Source organism: Mastomys coucha, unplaced genomic scaffold (assembly GCF_008632895.1).
Source record: "Mastomys coucha isolate ucsf_1 unplaced genomic scaffold, UCSF_Mcou_1 pScaffold20, whole genome shotgun sequence".
Taxonomy (NCBI): domain Eukaryota; kingdom Metazoa; phylum Chordata; class Mammalia; order Rodentia; family Muridae; genus Mastomys; species Mastomys coucha.
Window position 1 is genome coordinate 34,550,108 of NW_022196903.1, and position 17,475 is coordinate 34,567,582.

At 47.0% G+C, this 17,475-nt stretch overlaps 1 protein-coding gene across 9 annotated transcripts in view; it reads right to left on the minus strand.

Moving 5' to 3' along the window:
• Positions 1-17,475, minus strand: part of Dennd2a (DENN domain containing 2A) — a 94,098-nt gene that overhangs the window by 8,200 nt on the left and 68,423 nt on the right. For all 9 annotated transcript variants that reach the window (XR_004121944.1, XR_004121943.1, XR_004121942.1 and 6 more), the window contains 5 exons: positions 16,192-16,301; positions 15,247-15,316; positions 13,195-13,272; positions 11,219-11,359; positions 8,806-8,954 (listed from right to left, as the gene is read on the minus strand). Coding sequence is in view for 3 of the 9 variants with exons in the window: in XM_031381622.1 (XP_031237482.1) it covers positions 8,806-8,954; positions 11,219-11,359; positions 13,195-13,272; positions 15,247-15,316; positions 16,192-16,301 (548 nt within the window). In the remaining 6 variants the exon portion in view is untranslated. The remainder of the gene's footprint in view (positions 1-8,805; positions 8,955-11,218; positions 11,360-13,194; positions 13,273-15,246; positions 15,317-16,191; positions 16,302-17,475) is intronic.

The window sequence follows — 17,475 nt, forward strand, 5'->3', positions numbered from 1 at the left end:
CTCTGTGTAGCCCCAGCTGTCCTGGAACTCACTACATAGACCAGGCTGGCCTCCAACTCAAGAGATCCGACTGTCTCTGCCTCCCCCAAATGCTGAGATTAAAGAAGTGTGCCATCATTGGCTGACCTGTAAATATAAATTTTATTTCTGTGTTTGTGTGTTCTGCTGCATGTGAGATGAAATAGGTCACACACACAAGTCAGATGAAAATAGTCAAGATTTATGGAACTGGATTTATGGATAGCTGTTTGCTACATGGGGTTCTGGGAACTGAACCTGGGCCCTATGTAAAAGCAAAAGTTGCCTTCATTACTGAGCCAACTCTCCAGCCCCTTTAATTTTGTGTGTGTATGTATGTGTGTCATATAGAATGAAGTTGTGTCTCTTCCAGGAAAATGGATTCAACTGGAGATAAGCAATCATATGAAAGAATTAAGCCAGTAACAGAAGACAAATACGTTTTGCTTTTGGTTCCTAGATTTTATGTAGACACATAAAATCCTGTGTGTATATGTGACATGAAAGTGGGGGATAAAGGGCACTGATGGGTAAGAGATGGGGGAGGGGTGAGAAAAGCGAGGTTAGGGCTGTGGGGAGAGGGTACTCAATCAACACAGACTGTATGAGAAGAAGTTTCAAAACCGTCAGTGCCTCGAACTGTATCATGTGGCTTGGCCCTAGCATGGCGCATAGAACACACTCTAAGAGGCTACAAGAAACAGCTTCAGGGACTGACTCAAGCCCTGGAAAGGACTTTTATATATGAAGCCATACCTCTCTGAATAACCAGAGGGCTTCTTAGTGCTGGGATTATAGGTATGTGTGTGCACAGCCATATATATGTGTGTAAACTCCATTCCCTGTTTATAGATTTTGGGGGTCAAGGAGGTTCAGGGCCTTGTGCATGCTAGGCAAGCGCTCTACCAGTCCAGTTACATCCACAGCTCCTTAAACTGCTAAGGAATCTCAAGCTAATAGTTTCTTTTTCTTTTTTAAACACGCCAGTACAAAGGACTGAACCCAGGGCCTTACTTTTTTCTTTCTTTCTTGGGGTCCTAGGCTGGCTGGGATTTACTATGTTGCTGAGGTGATTTTGTGAGCTCCTGATCCTTGTGGCTCCACCCCTCAGTGCTGGGATTCAGTGAACTCTGGGATTGGAGGTATGTGCTGCACACCCACACCCAGTCTCTTAAGCACCTTTGACTCCAGGAATCACAAGATTTAGATCTGGAAGCAATCCTAGTGACAGCCCTCACATTCTTCTTTAGAAGCAGGGTCTCGCCACACAGCTTAACCTGACCGTAAACCCTAGATCCTCCCATGTCAGTTTCCAGAGCTCTGGGATGTCAGGCACATGGCCCCTTAACTGGTTTTGGGTTTACCTGGTTTTGAACTTTGTAGCTAAAGACACTGAGCCCTATGGAGTTTAAGGTAAACTAGAGCAGCTAGGGACCATGAGTCCAAGAAAGCAAGTATATGGACCGGGTCAGGGAGCGTCCATGGGAGCGGGGAGGATGCTCAAAGAGAGGGAAAGAGGAAGGGATGGAAGGAGATTCAGAGACAGAGGGAGGACAGCCTGTGTGCTTTCTCAGCCATTGCCATAGAAAAGGAAACCTACTTGACCTTTTCCCCAAATCAGAAAAAAAGAGCAGCTGTCCTTTTCCTGTAAGTCTCATCCCCGGGAGGAGGCTGCTCTCTCTGCTGCTACAGCTCACTGTGACGCCTTTAAAAACCCTCTACTTCCATCAAGGACTTCAGCAAACCAGGTAGAAGGGAAGTTGAGAATATAGCTGGACGAAGGCTAGAAAAACTACCAATCCATGTGGATGCTAGGTGCACAGGTCAGGTGAAGGAGGGTTAGAGTGATGAGATTCACTCTGAATCAGGATGCGGAGCACAAGATCCACTGTATTCAACTTTCTTTTTTCCTCACAGTGACAGGGACTGAATGAACCCAGCGTACATCCCAGCCATCCAGCCATCCCAGCCCTGTATTCAGTTCTGCAGGAGACAAGCGAGGAGGATGCAGCTGGATGACATGTAGGTAGGGGCTGCTACTCACAGCCATTCCTTGAAAGGAGTGTTCAGGATTTTTTCTGCTTAAAGGTCACAGGTGGGGACCAAACACCCCTGATACCTGGTTTTCATTAATACCTCGATAGCCAGACAGAAGGGAGGGAGGACAGGGAGCAGGCCGGACAAGAGGCAGGCAGCTGTTGGAGACCTCATTCCTCTTGCTCCAGCCCATTTGCTACCTTAAACAATTCTGTTCTGGGCACCAAGGAAAGGAAAGACTGGGTTCTGCAATTACACTGGTGGTAGCTTTTCGTCCCCTAATGTAAGTGGCAGAGAAGAAATGAAGGACTCTGAGAACAGCTTGTGATTTTTCCAATTACTGCAGTAAGTGCTGATGGGATTTTGCAGGAATGGGTGGGGCAGGGGGTGGGTGCTGCAGGGAAAGGAGAAAACAGAGCCTAAGGGGGGGGGGGGACTCTTGGAGGAAGCCGGGGCAGAGCCCAAGCGCCTCACTGAGCCCTGGCTGTTGAAGAAGAGGCATTTGTGAAGGATGGCCAAGAAGAACCGCTTAACAGCTGGCTCCCATTACTGTGGGGGTGGAGGAACTGCCAAGCTCCCACAGCTGTGACCAATTGTGCAGAAGTGGGGGAGTGCAGAAGAGAATGCCCCGGTGGGAAGGTGGCTGGGCTAGAGGACTCAGTGATGGACGCAGGTGAGAGAGAGGGGTCAGGCCTCAAGATGTTTAGTATTGGAAGATGGTTCCTAAGGGCTGAGGCATTGTACTAGAACATCGGCATGTTTGTGTTTGTGAGAGCTAACATCTGGAAATATTTCAGTTCTGGGTGCTTGGGTTCCCGAATTAGATACCCAGGAACGGCTCAGAAGATGATTCAGTAGGTACCCAGAACAACGCACAATGCATCTCTCCCACTGCACGCTATTTCCAAGAACAGGAACGAAGGGCATAACTCAGGCTGTCCTGTATATGAGGAAACCTTCACCAAGCAAGACTGCCATGTCTCCCTGACTGCACCTTTAACTCTCAAGTAACACGTTACCACAGGCTGGCCCTCGAAAGGTCTGGTTCTGCCGTCTTCTGTGTGACTTCAGAAACCTTAGGTCCCTAAGTCTTCCTCTACGGTAGGTGTGAGCTGGCCTAGAGTCTCAGTGTGTCCTCCCCACCCCTACCCCCAGCTTTAGCAGCCATCCACTCTGAAATCTGTACAATGGCACATCCAGGGGCTAGAAATGGGAGCTTTCTCCTGAGGCCACAAAATGAGTCAAATATATCATGGTAAGGCTTGTTAGCACATCCGGATCAAGGAACAATGGTGACATCCCACTCGGAGGAACTATGAGATAACCCTGGTGTCTGTGAGAGTCCTGAAGTGGAAGGCCTGGCAGAGGCAGCATAAACTGGGTGGGCACTGACTTCAGGGAAAGAGCTGGGACGGACGGGTCCCAGCGAGGGACACTTAGCGATGGTTTAGAGGACAATAGCATTTATGTACGGCTTTGTTAGCCTCTAAAGGGTGCTCCAAAAGCTATCTTCCTCATCATGTTCATCTTACAAACCAAGGGAGTTCACATTTAGTCAGAATGTACCCTCCCCCTTTGAGACAGGGTCTCCTATATCGCAGAGGCCTTGAATTATGTAATGAGAACTGACCTCCTTCTCCTGCTTTTACCTCCTGAGTACTGGGCTACAGGTGTGGACCCCTGTGCCTGGTTTTATTAGGTGCTGGGGATTGGAACTCAGGGGTTAGTGCATACTAGCCCAGCATTCTACCACCCAAGCTACATCTCCAGCTAGTGATATTTACTAATTGCTTTTCAATGCTGGGAACTGAAGCTAGAATCTTCATAGGCTAGGCAAGTACTCTACCAACATCCTATTTTCCTGGCCCATGACTTTACAATGTACTGTCATGCTATTAAAATTCTTTCCATATGGCTTTGCTTAGGCTCTCGCCAACCACGCTAAGAACCTGCCGGACCCCCAAGAGTATAGTATTTTGGATGCCATAGTTGCAAGGTGCTGGTTACCACCATTGCTTGCAGGCAGGCCTTGGACAAACTCGTCTTCTGAGATGGCCAGCACTATTGAGTGTAGTTGGGAATAGAAGATATGCAGGATCTCACCAAAGCTATGGAAACTGAGTAAAAATGAATTGAGAGGAATGAACAAAAGAATGAATAGATACAGCTTACATGGGAACCTATTTGTGTAGTGACCCGTGTGTGAAACCCAAGGTTCACACACCATCATCAAGACTTGGTCACCGCATCCTATTCATCCTTAGCTAGGAGATGAACCTTCAGCTTACGATTTCTTTCTTTCCTTTTTTTCTCTTCATTTTTTAAGAGGGCATCCCATCACAGATGGTTGTGAACCGCCATATGGTTGCTGGGAATTGAACTCAGAGCCTCTGGAAAAGCAGCCAGTGCTCTTAACTGTTGAGCCATCTCTCCAGCCCCCTAGCTTATCATTTCTTACACTGTGAAAAAGAGACAATATTAAATATTAAACACTCTGCCATCTAAAATTTTTATACAAACTTGCTTATGTGTAGCTATGGTTTATAGTTGCTAAAGGATTTTAGAGCTGACACTAGTAAATAAGAAACAAAATAGTTATGATAAAGAAAATAAAGCTGGGTATAGGGAAATATTTATCTGGGTTGCTATGGAGACAGAGCAAGGGATCATAACAGCATTCTTTGCTTTCCATCTGTCAAGCTTGAGCTTGACAGAGCCTTTAGAAACACTCAATGTCCACCCTAAAGATGAAACAGAGCAAAAATGTTATTTTAAATGTGATAGGTTTTTGGCTCAACTTAAAACCCTTCTGTAACTCAGAGTGTTTGCCATCGACTCCCAGCAAGTTTCTCTCCAGTGCTCAGACTCCCCAGCAAAGATAACTAAATGCATTGGGGGGTGGAGGTCAGGGTGGGATGGGAGGAGAGAGGGCTGAGGGCAGCTGAGGCACACCACAGATGTCACAGGGTCACTCCCTGGGTTTGTCATCTATGGTGTTCTCATGCTCCACGCAGTGGCCTCACTGAGACTGGGTCACAGCAGGAAGAGGGGTAGGGTTCTCCCTTCCATTCTCAGCTGAACAGGGTTGGGATCCACATGTGCTTAGCAGTGGAGCATCTCAGATGAAGGGAACAGCTGGGACTTATGCTAATGCCTTTCTTCTCAGAATCTTCCAGCTCAAGAAACAGCCAGCCTGTTCCCCAGTCCCTCGTTTGTTAAGGCTTGGACAGAGAACCTTCAGTTTCCCATGGCTACTACCCCATGTATCTAACTGAAACGAGTAGATCCTTCCACCAGGCCTAGGAATCAGAGAATCTTATGGAACATGGTGCCAGGAGAGTTGGAGGCTCCTTGGCCCATGGAGTCTGTTTACTGCAGATCTGAGAGAAACCTGAGGGCTCCCAGTCATACCTACCCCCTGAGGCCCCTGTTGGAAGGCCACCAAGTGAAGAAAGGTTCCAGAGAAGAATACTTAGCTTTTATAGCCACAAGTGAATGGAAAAGAACCTTACACTTTTTCAAGACAGGCTCTTGCTATGTTGAACATACAAGCCTGAAACTCAAAGCCAGTCTACCTCAGCCGCCCGCCTCATACTGGATTATAGACAGCATGCACCACCAGACTCAAAGGATCTGTGTGGCTTACCTGACAAAGACTTCCTGCATTCCTGTGGATGTACAGGTCCCCAGAGGCTGCCCTGTCACCCCTCCCACCATTGCACCGCAGCTCCTAGCTCCCCACATTGTCTCCAGTGTCAGGCAGCTCTCTCTTATGCCTGAGGAGGGCACAAAACTTCACCAAGTTCCTGCTGCAAAAGAAACACACGCAGGGCAATGTGTACCCCTCTGCGAACTGACTGCAGAAGGCAATTTAAGTGCCTCTTCTCTGCCATAGGCTGTTCACACAGAGTATAACTCCAAGAGCCAACTGGCAGACAGCATGGAAGGTGAGGTGAGGAGCTAAAGACCAAAGTGGGGGCTGGAGAGAGGGCTCAGTGGTTAAGAGCACTGACTGTTCTTCCAGAGGTCCTGTGTTCAATTCCCAGCAACCACATGGTGGTTCACAACCATCTGCAATGGGATCCTATATATAGAAAATAAATAAATCTTAAAAAAAAAAAGAAAAAGAAAAAAGAAAAGAAAGAGACCAAAGGCCTTCCTGGAATGAAAGCTGAGGCCCCAGGCGAAGCCCACACAGGTGCATGGGGATCTGTTCAGAGGGGTTGGCTAGCGTCCAGTCTGCATACTCAGAAATCTGTCCAGGAGAGAGGCAGGTGGATCATACCCATTTCTTTCCTTTTTTTTTTTTTTTTGAGACAGGGTTTCTCTGTGTAGCCCTGGCTGTCCTGGAACTCATTCTGTAGACCATGCTGGCGTCCAACTCAGAAATCCACCTGCCTCTGCCTCTCAAGTGCTGGGATTAAAGGCGTGCACCACCACCGCTGCCCGGCCGTACCCATTTCTTGACACTTGGGTAGAATGTTTCCTCCGGTTTTCTAACTTCCTAAGCCCACGTTGACCTTTAGACATTTCTCCCCTCTCTGTTCCTATCTTCCCTTTCAGTGTACTCTGATCAGAAAATTCATACTTGATGCTTGGATGGCCTACTCAGCTTCAGTTGCTCTCATGGTCTTGGGCATTTTCTCCAGCTCACCCTCCCCTAGTCTAACATCTTCATTCCTGAGGCTGTCCCCTAGAGGCTGTGTCCCAAACTCCACTCCTGGCAGGTGCTGGGTTTATTTAGCTGGCCTCCACTTCTTGCCAAGGCCTTTCTGAAATCTATCTTTTCCTTCTTCCTCAAATCCAAGCCTTGAGAATCCAAGGAAATGGGGGCTGTTGGGGAAAGGGGAGTGGGCCTTCCAGAACACGAAGATAGTTACCATAGAGCAGATGAAATCTGATCCTGGTCACTAAAGGGTTATTACTCATCCCTGGCTTCCAGCGCCCCAACACCGAGAGCTCTCTGTGTGAATTCCCCAGTGCCCAGCAGCTTGGAGAGCTGCCAGCTCCTAGCACCAGCTGCAGGCTGAAGGCAGGGCCTGCTTCCTGAGCTAACAGAAATGCACAGGGAACACAATAATGGTGACATTTAAAAGTGAATGGAGAGCTCAGACATGAGGTAGGGGCAGCCAGGGAAGAGCCAAATGGCAACTGTCCAAAGAGGAGCATCATAAAGGTGACCAGATGGATGCATTGAGCATAGGGCTGGATTGCTGACCCCTCCCCAGCCCCCTGATGAATTCCATGTTGAAACATGTCCTTTTCATTCTTCTGTCCTCTTTCTTCTTCCCTCCTTTTGTTCTCTGCAGCAGCTCAGTCATTTCCTCTCCAAACCACAGACAGCTCTGCTCTTCTTGTTAGTTCCCGGTGTGCCTTCTTTCCAGATGGCCTCCACTATTTTGGCTGTTGGTGGCCCCCTTTTTGGTCTTTCCTGGAGTGGCAGGTTCACATATTCTCCCATAGTTCTAAAAAGCTCCAGGTCAGTGTTTTAGAGTTTTTTAAAAAATATACATTTATTGTGTGAATGTGCATGCATACACACATACAGGAAAAACAGAGGAGAGCTTTGCAGGAGTTGGTTCTCTCCTTGTACCATGTAGGCTGTGTAGGATGAATAATGAGGGGGATTGAACTCAGGCTGTCTACCTTGGTGGCAGGCTCCTTCAGCTGATGAGCTCATCAGTGATTTTATTTGTTTTGTTTTTTGAGATAAGTTCTTATATGTGGTCCATGGTACCCTGAACTCAGAGATCTGCCTGCCTCTGCCTCCAGAGTTCTGGTATTAAAGGGCTGAGATCATGAGAATGCTGGAACCATCCCTTTGCTAGAATTCAGAATCAAGACTTATGTATATAGTATTCTGTCTGCCAGAAGAGGGCACCAGATCACGTTATAGATGGTGGTGTGCTACCATAGCTTGGGAATTGAACTCAGGACCTCTGGAAGAACAGCTAGTACTCTTAGCCTCTGAGCCATCTCTCCAGTCTACCAATCCAAATTCTTATTTCTTTCTGGATCTTCTTGATTTGTGATGTGGCCTTCTGAATCAGAGAATATGTTCACTGGGACATGGATGGCATCCAATGGGACAGTGTGTGTGTGTGTGTGTGTGTGTGTGTATGCATGTATGTTTGATTTCTTTGGTTTAGTTGAATAACAAACAGGAAAGGGATGTTGTCTTGGGTAAGTCTGTAATCTTCTACTAGTCTGTGTTCTTTCTCTGAGTTGGACCTTGCCTTCTTTGTCTCATCTCTTCCTGCCCACCCTCGTTCTCCACTCCAATCAGGGAGCTGCCTAACAGTTTCTGAAGGTGACATGTTCAGTCTCTACTGATTCCTTGCCTTCGTACAGACAGCTCCTGCAACATGTTCTTAGTCTTAAGACTCTTCCACCCTGGAGAGGAGTGGCCCCTGTTATGTCCTGAACTCGAAGCCTCTAACGAGCCCTCCTAACACACATGATGCAGTGTAGTCTGCTTACTTCTTGGTCCCCCAAAGGAATAAGTCTGGAGGGCAGGTCCACGTTCTCGTAGGAGAGAGTGCCTAGTTCACAGTGAAACACATGGAAAGCAGGTATGTTCACATACCAGAGAGGCCTGGGCACGGTGCAGTCCTGCATCCCTTTACCTCATAAGTGAGCCTCACAGGCCTCCAGGACATCCTTGTCTCCCAGAACCCAATCTCTACACCCCTGAGAGTCTAAGACTAAGCAGCATTTACACATATTATCAGAAGTATGAGAGGTTGGTACCTGAGTTTGTCTGCAATGAAGATGACCCTCCTCTCCAGAAGTAGGGAGGCAAAAACACTGACCAAGTGGCGGACGCTGAGGGAGGAGAACAGAGACTCAAAGTCCACGTGCTCTAGCCGGGAGTCCAGCGGTCGGCACAGCTCAATCACCTGCCAGGGAACAGGAGCAGCTTCTAATATGGGCTTGCACAGCGGGGCTCCCTGGGGCTCTGGGGGCCTTTGCACAAGGGATCCACTAGCACGGGGAAGGGAAGAGAAAGGAAGGGAAATGGCAGGGAGTGGAGAAAAGGAGGTATGTTAGAGAAGCAAGCACCTCACACTCAGTTGAGGAGAGCTTGGACAAAGGAGACAAGGAAAATGGATGGCAGCAGCCATGGCCATTGCCATATTAGGAGGCTCCGCCTGGAAAAGCCTATCTGCATGCCCTTTGGATGGTTTACGTGAAAATTGACCTAGCCTTAGAGACCTGGAGGAAATCCTGTCTTCTGAAGGCCTGTTTCCTCCCCACCCCCAACCCCTTTTTGGTTTTTCGAGACAGGGTTTCTCTCTGTAGCCCTGGCTGTCCTGGAACTCACTCTGTAGACCAGGCTGGCCTTGAACTCAGAAATCTGCCTGCCTCTGCCTCCCAATGAAGGCCTGTTTCTAGAAGAAAATCTCAGGCCTATGCATGTGGCCTAGGCTGGCTTCAAATTTAGCTTAGGGTGGCCTTGAACTATCTATCTATCTATCTATTATCTATCTATCTATCTATCTATCTATCTATCTATCTATCTATCTATCTATCTATTTTGTTTGTTTATTTGTTTGTTTGTTTTTTGAGACAGGGTTTCTCTGTGTAGCCCTGGCTGTCCTGGAACTCAGAAATCTGCCTGCCTCTGCCTCCCAAGTGCTGGGATTAAAGGCAAACACCACCACTTCCTGGCCCATCCATTCATCCATCCATGCATCCATCCATCCATTAATTATGTGTCTGTGATGTGTGCATGAGTACAGGGACACATGTGCCAAGGCACATACATGTATAAAGGTCAGAAGACAACTTTCAGGAGCCTACTCTCCCCTTCTACCATAGATTCCAGAAATTACTCTAGTCATTGGCTTGAGTGGCTGGTGCTTTAAAAAAAATCTTTTATGTGTATGGGTGTTTCTCCTGCATATATATGCTTCACGTACATGCAATGCAGTACCCATAGAAGCCATTAGATCTTCTAAAACTGGAGTTACAAAAGCTTGTGAGCCACCATGTGGGTGCTGGGTATCGAACCTGGGTTCTCTGGAAGAATAACCAACACTAACAATAACCACTGAACTATCTCTACAGCCCCATGGCCTTGAACTCTTGATCCTCCTGCCTCCATCTTCCAGAGGCTGAGATTATAGGTGTGCACCACTGTGTCTAGCAATTCCAATCACTTCCGTGTGTTTTCCTAGCTTTTAAGCTTGCTATGTTTTATCTTTTCCCTTACTGTCTGATGGGATCCTGGATTTATTACAAGTTGCATGTGTGAGTTTCTAAGTTTCTCTGTAAAGAGCAGGCTTTGGCAGTATCATGAGTGGAGACTAGCTTTTCTTGTACCACAGCACCCATGGAGAACTCTGCCTTCTCTGGGGCTCCCTCACTTCTAACCTTCAGCTACAATTCTATGGTCAGCTAACTGTACCTGGATGGGGTGGTTTTGGGTTCCCAACAACTGCTCAGCGCCGGAAAACTGGGTTGATGATCCAGGTGCACCTTCATCTCTTCTTTTTCTTTCTTTCTTTCTTTTTTTTTTTTTTCAAGACAGGGTTTCTCTGTGTAGCCCTAGCTGTCCTGGAACTCACTCTGTAGACCAGGCTGGCCTCTAACTCAGAAATCTGCCTGCCTCTGCCTCCCAAATGCTGGGATTAAAGGTGTGTGCCACCACTGCCCGGCCACCTTCATCTCTTCTGTGTCTAGAAGCAACTAGTTTCCAGCAGAGATCCAAGGCTGGAAAAGACCAGTGCTCTGATGTTTTCAGGGATCGATGATATAAAGAGAGATGTAAACATATGTTGTCATCAGATCCCAGGGTCTGACCAGGTCAAGGACAGGCTTTGAAGCCTTGGGTAGATATCAAGTACACCCAAGACAGTCTTCACTGAAAAAGTTATAAAGTGATATAGGCCCAAAATGTGAGTAGACCTAAATAGGACTGATGACTGAATTTGGGCTTTGAAAAGAAGCCAAGGAGGTACAGTGCATATCTGTGGAAAAACCTCATACTGTACAGCATGGCTCTTACGGATTGCTCCCAGGAGCTGAGCCTGGGCTGGATAGACTGGACTGAGGGTGGGTGAAGAGGACTGACCACTGAAGTGGATGCCTTGCTGAAAGACACAGCCTCTCCAGCTATGGGGACAAGGCTGGCTGGACCACTTGCTCTCTGACAGCTTACCTCAGTCCCTGAGCCTGGCAGGAAGTTCTTGACAATGATGGTCTTGCCCAGGGCTGGGAAAGGGGCTTCCATGACGCTCCTCATGAGGGGCTGCACCAAGGCAGGGGAGATTCCTCTTCTCTTTTCCACCTCATCCAAGATCTATGAGAATAAGAAAAGCACCTCAGCTGTGCAGAAGTCAGTGTGTTCAGTTCTGGTGTAGTGGACCTGCCAGAGCGACTCAAGGATTAGGGCAATGGAGGTGTGGGAGCTCATGAGGGGCTATCGACAGCTGATGGCTTCTTAGGGGCATAAAGCTGATTTTCTTTAAAGGTGTGGCAGGCCCCTGTGTGTATGTCATAGTCCAGGGGATGGCTCCATACTCATGAGCACATATATGGACGGCATAAACTGAACATACAGTTACTAAAAGACAAGGGGGCTGGGCAAGAGCACTGACTGCTCTTGGAGGACTTGAGTTTGATTCTTAGCACCCACACAGCGGCTCTCGGCCACCCTTAATTCTAGTTCCAAGGAATCTAACACCCTCTTCTGGCCTGTACAGGTACAGCATGCACAGGGACATGCATGACAAACCCCCACATATGTAAAATATAAATAAGTCCTAAAAACAACAACAACAACAGCCAGCATAGTGGCACATGCCTTTAATCAAAGCACTTGGGAGGCAAAGGCAGGCAAAACTCTGTGACTTCCAGGCTAGCTTGGTCTACATAAGGAGTTCCAGGTCAGCCAGGGCTACACAGTGAGACCTGATCATCAATAAATAAGCAAATAATAAAGGGTGGTGATGGGGTGGATCTCAGGAGTAGTTAGGGGGAGGAATATGATTAAAAATAAACCCAAAATGAAAACAAACAAAAAACATGTACATGTATGGAATTCTCAAAGAATTAATAAAAATATGTAACTCTTCTCAAAGAATTAGGGGGAGCCCTGAAGTTCTTATCAGGGATTTCTGGGTCCTTTTACCATGTGACTTTGTACTCATTAATAGGGATTCCACAGTTTCTTCTTTTTGCTTTGACATGTGACTTACTGACTAATCCATGTACATTTTTTATTCCTGGGCTTTGTACATCTGAGCTACAACTCTGACTCAAGCCAACTTCTTCCCTCCTTTGTTCCTTCTCTGGGTCTGTCTCTTCTTCATCACACCAGTTCTTCTAGGAGTAGGCCACCCTGGTCACACCCTTCACTAATTCTTATTTCTTAAACTAATGATGAGAAAAACAGAGAAGAAGTGATGAGAGGGGGCTGGCAAGATGGCTTAGCAGGTGAGAGCACTGACTGCTCTTCCAAAGGTCCTGAGTTCAAATCCCAGCAACCACATGGTGGCTCACAACCACTCGTAATGAGATCTGACACCTTCTTCTGGTGTGTCTGAAGACAGCTACAGTGTACTTACTTAAAATAATAAATCTTTGGGCCAGGGCCAGCAGGGACTGAGAGAGCAGGGCCAACCGGAGCACATGAAGGCTCACAGTCATCTGTACAGCTACAATGTACTCGTATACATAAAATAAATGAATAAATCTTTAAAAAAAAAGAAGTGACAGCAAAGAAATGGGGAGCAAAACACTAAGATTGCAAGCAGCAGATGGAGCTGGAGAAATGTCTCAGAAGTTAAGAGCCCTAGCTGCTCTTCCAGAGGTCGTGAGTTCAATTCCCAGCAACCACATGGTGGCTCATAATGCTCTATAAGGAGTTCTGGTGCCCTCTTCTGGCATGCATGCATACATGTAGATATAAAAATGTATACATAATAAATTTAAAAAAAAGCAGCAGGAGATGGGGTGCGGCGGCAGATGGGGTGCTGCTTCCTGGTCTCTCGGAGCTTACCTTGCTCTCCCTCTCCCTCTCCCTCTCTCCCTCTCTCTTTCTCTCTGTCCCTCCCTCCCTCCCTCTCTCCCTCCCTCCCTCTCTCTCTCACTCTCCCTCTTCCTCTCCCTCTCTCTCTCTGGGCAAGCACTCACCTTTGAAAAGAGGCTGAAGCATCCCAGGCGGCTCACAATGCAATAGACCTCAGGAAGCCGCTTCCCTTTGCCTCCAGGCTGTTTGGGAGAGAAGGATGTTGAGTGTCAAGGTCCGGGAAGGTGGAACCTCAATGCCCTGGAGCTCTCCTGTGTCAGTTGAGGAACACCCAGGAAGGCAGGCATTTACTATCACTCTTAGATCACTGTATGCATTTTTGCTTTAAAAATACTTATGACATTTATTTATTTATTTACTTGCTTACTTATATTTGTGTGGGTGTGTACATGTATACCACAGCACATATGTGGAGGTCAGAGGACAACTTGCAGGTCAGTTCTCTCTTTCCAAGAGCAAGTCAGACACCCTGGAGCTGGAGTTATAGATGCCTGTAACATGAGCCTTCAGGTGCCTTCTGGGAACCAAATCTAGGTTCTTTGCAAAAGTAACAAGTGCTCTAAGCCCTCAAGCCATATCTCCAGCCCCTATGAGTCCTGAGAACCAAACTTAGGTCATCAGGCTTGGCAGCAAGGACCTATACCTCCTGAGCCATCTAGCCTGCACTATTTTTATTCTTTGGAAGACCCCAGGTCAAGGGTTCAACATGCATGGGTTCTGAATGTGGTTTGGGGACCATAAGGTCAGGAGGCCTGTTTACCTGCTTCACTGAAGCCCCTCCTACCAGTTGTTTGAGACAGAATGTCATAATATCATAATCAGTACCCTAACTGAGAACTTATTTCTGAAGACCCTTCTGGGAAATCACTTTAAACTCATTTTCAAGGGAAAAGGACCAGTCAATCTCAACACTTTAAAGCAACCATATTAACACGAATATTACTCCACTTACTCTCTGGTTGTTATCCTTGCTTTTTATCCAATCAAGTCAATAAATATTAAACATAGCTGGGCAGTGGTGGCACATGCCTTTAATTCCAGCACTTGGGAGGCAGAGGCAGGTAGATTTCTGAGTTCGACGAAGCCAGCCTGGTCTACAGAGTGAGTTCTAGGACAGCCAGGGCTACACAGAGAACCGCCCCATCCCTCCTCCCTGCAATGGCTGGAGATAGACACCAGGGCCACCGATACCTATATATACCTCTTTCTTTTGAGCACATTTCTATGCCTGGCATACTTAGAGGTCAGAAGAGCAAGTTGGATACTCTGGAACTGTAATTATGGATGGTTGTGAACTACCAGGTGCGTTCTGGAATCCAAACCCAGGTTTTGGTTTTTGTTATTTTTGGTAAAGGCAAGAAGTACTCTAAGCCCCTGTGCCAGCACCCCCTCACCCCAGTTTCTGATTTTTAAAGGTAAATATTCCTATTTTTACATTATTTGAATTTTCTCGCCAACTATTCTAAATGTTCTCATTCAACAATCAGGGTCTGTTTAGTGATGTTTTATTACAAAGGGAAATTTAGCTTAAGCAAAGAAAGATCTTTAATTTGGGAAAAATCAATGAAGTGGTTTTTTTCTCTTTTGTTTTTTTTAAGACAGGTTTATCTGTGTAACAGCCCTGGCTGTCCGGGAACTCATTCTGTAGACCAGGTTGGCCTTAAACTCAAAGATCCGCCTGTCTTTCTGCCTTGTGAGTACTGGGATTAAAGGTGTGTACTACAATGCCTGGCAATGAACTATTTTCTTATGACGGAAATAATCACTTCTACCCAAGGAAACCCAGTGAGTTTCCAAATTTCCACATCAATCAATCAATCAATCAATCTCCCTCCATCCTTCTCTCTTTCTCTCTCTTTCTGTGCATGTGTGTCTGTGCATACATGAGTGCATGGGTGCGTGTCTGTCTGTCTATCTGTCTGTCTGTGTGGTTTGAGGCAGATTAGCCCAGAACTCAGGAGCCTCTTGCCCTACATATTTATTTTTTTGGCACTGGGATCGCAGGTTCGCATTACCAGGAGTAGCCTAATCTGTGTTCTTAACTCCCTGGTTAACGTGCCACCACCTGCTCCTTCCTCAGCAGCACAGGTGACATCCGAGTGTCAAGGGGCTGGCTCTCTGGGAAGCTTTGGCTGAGAGAAAGGCAGAGTACTAACCAGCAGTCTTCGGCAGTAACCGAACCTTCTGCTCCCGTCTTCTCCAGTTAAGACAAACGAGAATGTTTCACTGTGGTTGTGGAAACACAAACAGGTTACAAAACATGACAAACCCCAAAGGGACAGCCCCTACTGGAGCGATGAGGTGGTAGTAAGCAAGGAGGAAAGGCGGGGGAGGCTGCTCAGGGTCCTTGCCCTGACGGCCCATCTCTTTTTGAGACTTCGGTCACCCAAGTAAATGTCAAGGAGGTGAACTGGAAATGTCCTGAGAGGGAATGACTGCCCCACAGTTCTGTCATCAGAGGTATCCCACGGCTTAGATACAGCTGTTATTCACTACTGTGACTACAGAGAGGGATGAGGGATGGCTGTTTGCCTCCATTAGTGGAAGGTGAGGAACTCAGGAGGGAACAGCTGAGGAGAACAGGCCTGGGCCTTTCTCTGGGACTGCCTGCAGTGTGGTGCAGGAATGTTCACACAGCTACCTTGAGGCTTGCCTTTCAGACTGTAGGCCAGCTTCTAAGGACGCAACGTGCCACAAGCACTCAGCATATGAGCCTAATGGGTTGAGCAACTGCTGTCGGCTAACACTGGCTCTAAAGCAGAAATGTGAATAGATCCCAATCGTTGAGCAGCTAGAGAAGCCACTGGAAGGCTTCTTGAGCCCCGTGTGGGTGAGGACGGACGACCGGCTGCTTTCCTAACTTCTCCCAGGTTAGGATTATATCCAGGAGGTCTGAAACACAGAGTTCTAGACTGTGGGGAGCCTTCATAAACGCCCACTTAGAAGGGCACCTTTTGTCTCAGGGAAGTTTTAAAAACCTACATGAGAAATCTCTAGGCTGGTACCCATCAGGATTGCTTAACTCCTGAGTTACAACCTCTGTACCTTCGACATCCAACTCTCAAACTCTGGCTGTGGGCGGGGCTGTGGGAAGCGCTTACCTGGTAAACTCCTGGACAGGAGCCCAGTCCTTGGCGTCAGGGAAGCAGAACTGGGGAATAGCCTTCAGCTGGTCCTCAGCCTCTCTCATGAACTTGAGTGACTTTTCTAACTGCGGAGAGAAAGATGGGAGAGGGTCACAGACTAAACCCCAATAAGGGACAAAGAGGTAAAGCCCCTGTGTTCCTTTCTCTGGCTAGGACTACCATTCAGCCACTTCCTGGGTAAGAGTTTGAAGCCCATCTGTAGGCTGTTTTCCCGGAGACAATCCAGCTGTAATTTGAGAGTACAATCTGGAGACAGACAATCACATGCTTCAGAGAGATGTTCTGATGAATATTCTGGAATACATGCTTCTACTCAGTAAGGAAAGCTTCATGGCAGTCCCTTCCAAAGGGCGCTTGTGGATACAGGAGGCAGTGTTGGACATCAGCTCTTCTGACTGCCAAGTGTGGTAATACTCAGTGACTATGGACAGCAAGATCACACTGCACCTTGAAACCAACTTGTCCCACGGGGTCACTGAACGTGGAGCTTGAAGGGAGCTTAGACAGCCCGAGGCCCACACTCTCATTTCAGAAAGAATGAAATATGCCCTGTGACGGTAAGTGATTTGTCCTGGTCACACAGTGAGTTTAGAGTGGGGGGTGGGAGGGAAGGTGGTCACGAAGGCTAGTGTCTCTGCCTCCAGCACTCAGGACAGAATCCCAGGCATAAGAGACGGAAGGATGAGGATCAATTGAAGTCTAATTTAGAAATTATATTTAATGTCATGCATCTACAAAATCTCAGCCACTTAGCTACATTGTGAGTTCATGGCTGACCTGGCTATATGACAATGTGTCAACACAGACAAAAGAAGGTAATGAGTTTTCTTATTTTGTATATCAAATCAATAGGAATCTGTTTTCATTTTATAGGTGTTTTTTTGTTTTGTTTTTATTCTTTTTTTAAAATAATATTTATTTATTTATTATATGTAAGTACACTGTAGCTGTCTTCAGACACCCCAGAAGAGGGCATCAGATCTCATTACAGATGGTTATGAGCTACCATGTGGTTACTGGGATTTGAACTCAGGACCTTCGGAAGAGCAGTCAGTGAGCCATCTTTCCAGCCCGTTTTTATTCTTATTTATTTATTTACTTTCATGTATATGTGTGTGCCTCTATGAGTTTATGTGCACTACATTTGTGTAGGTGCCCTTGGAGGTCAGAGGGCATTGGATTCCATGGAGCAGTTTGAACTACCTGATGTGTGTGCTGGGAACTGGATGAAGTACCCCT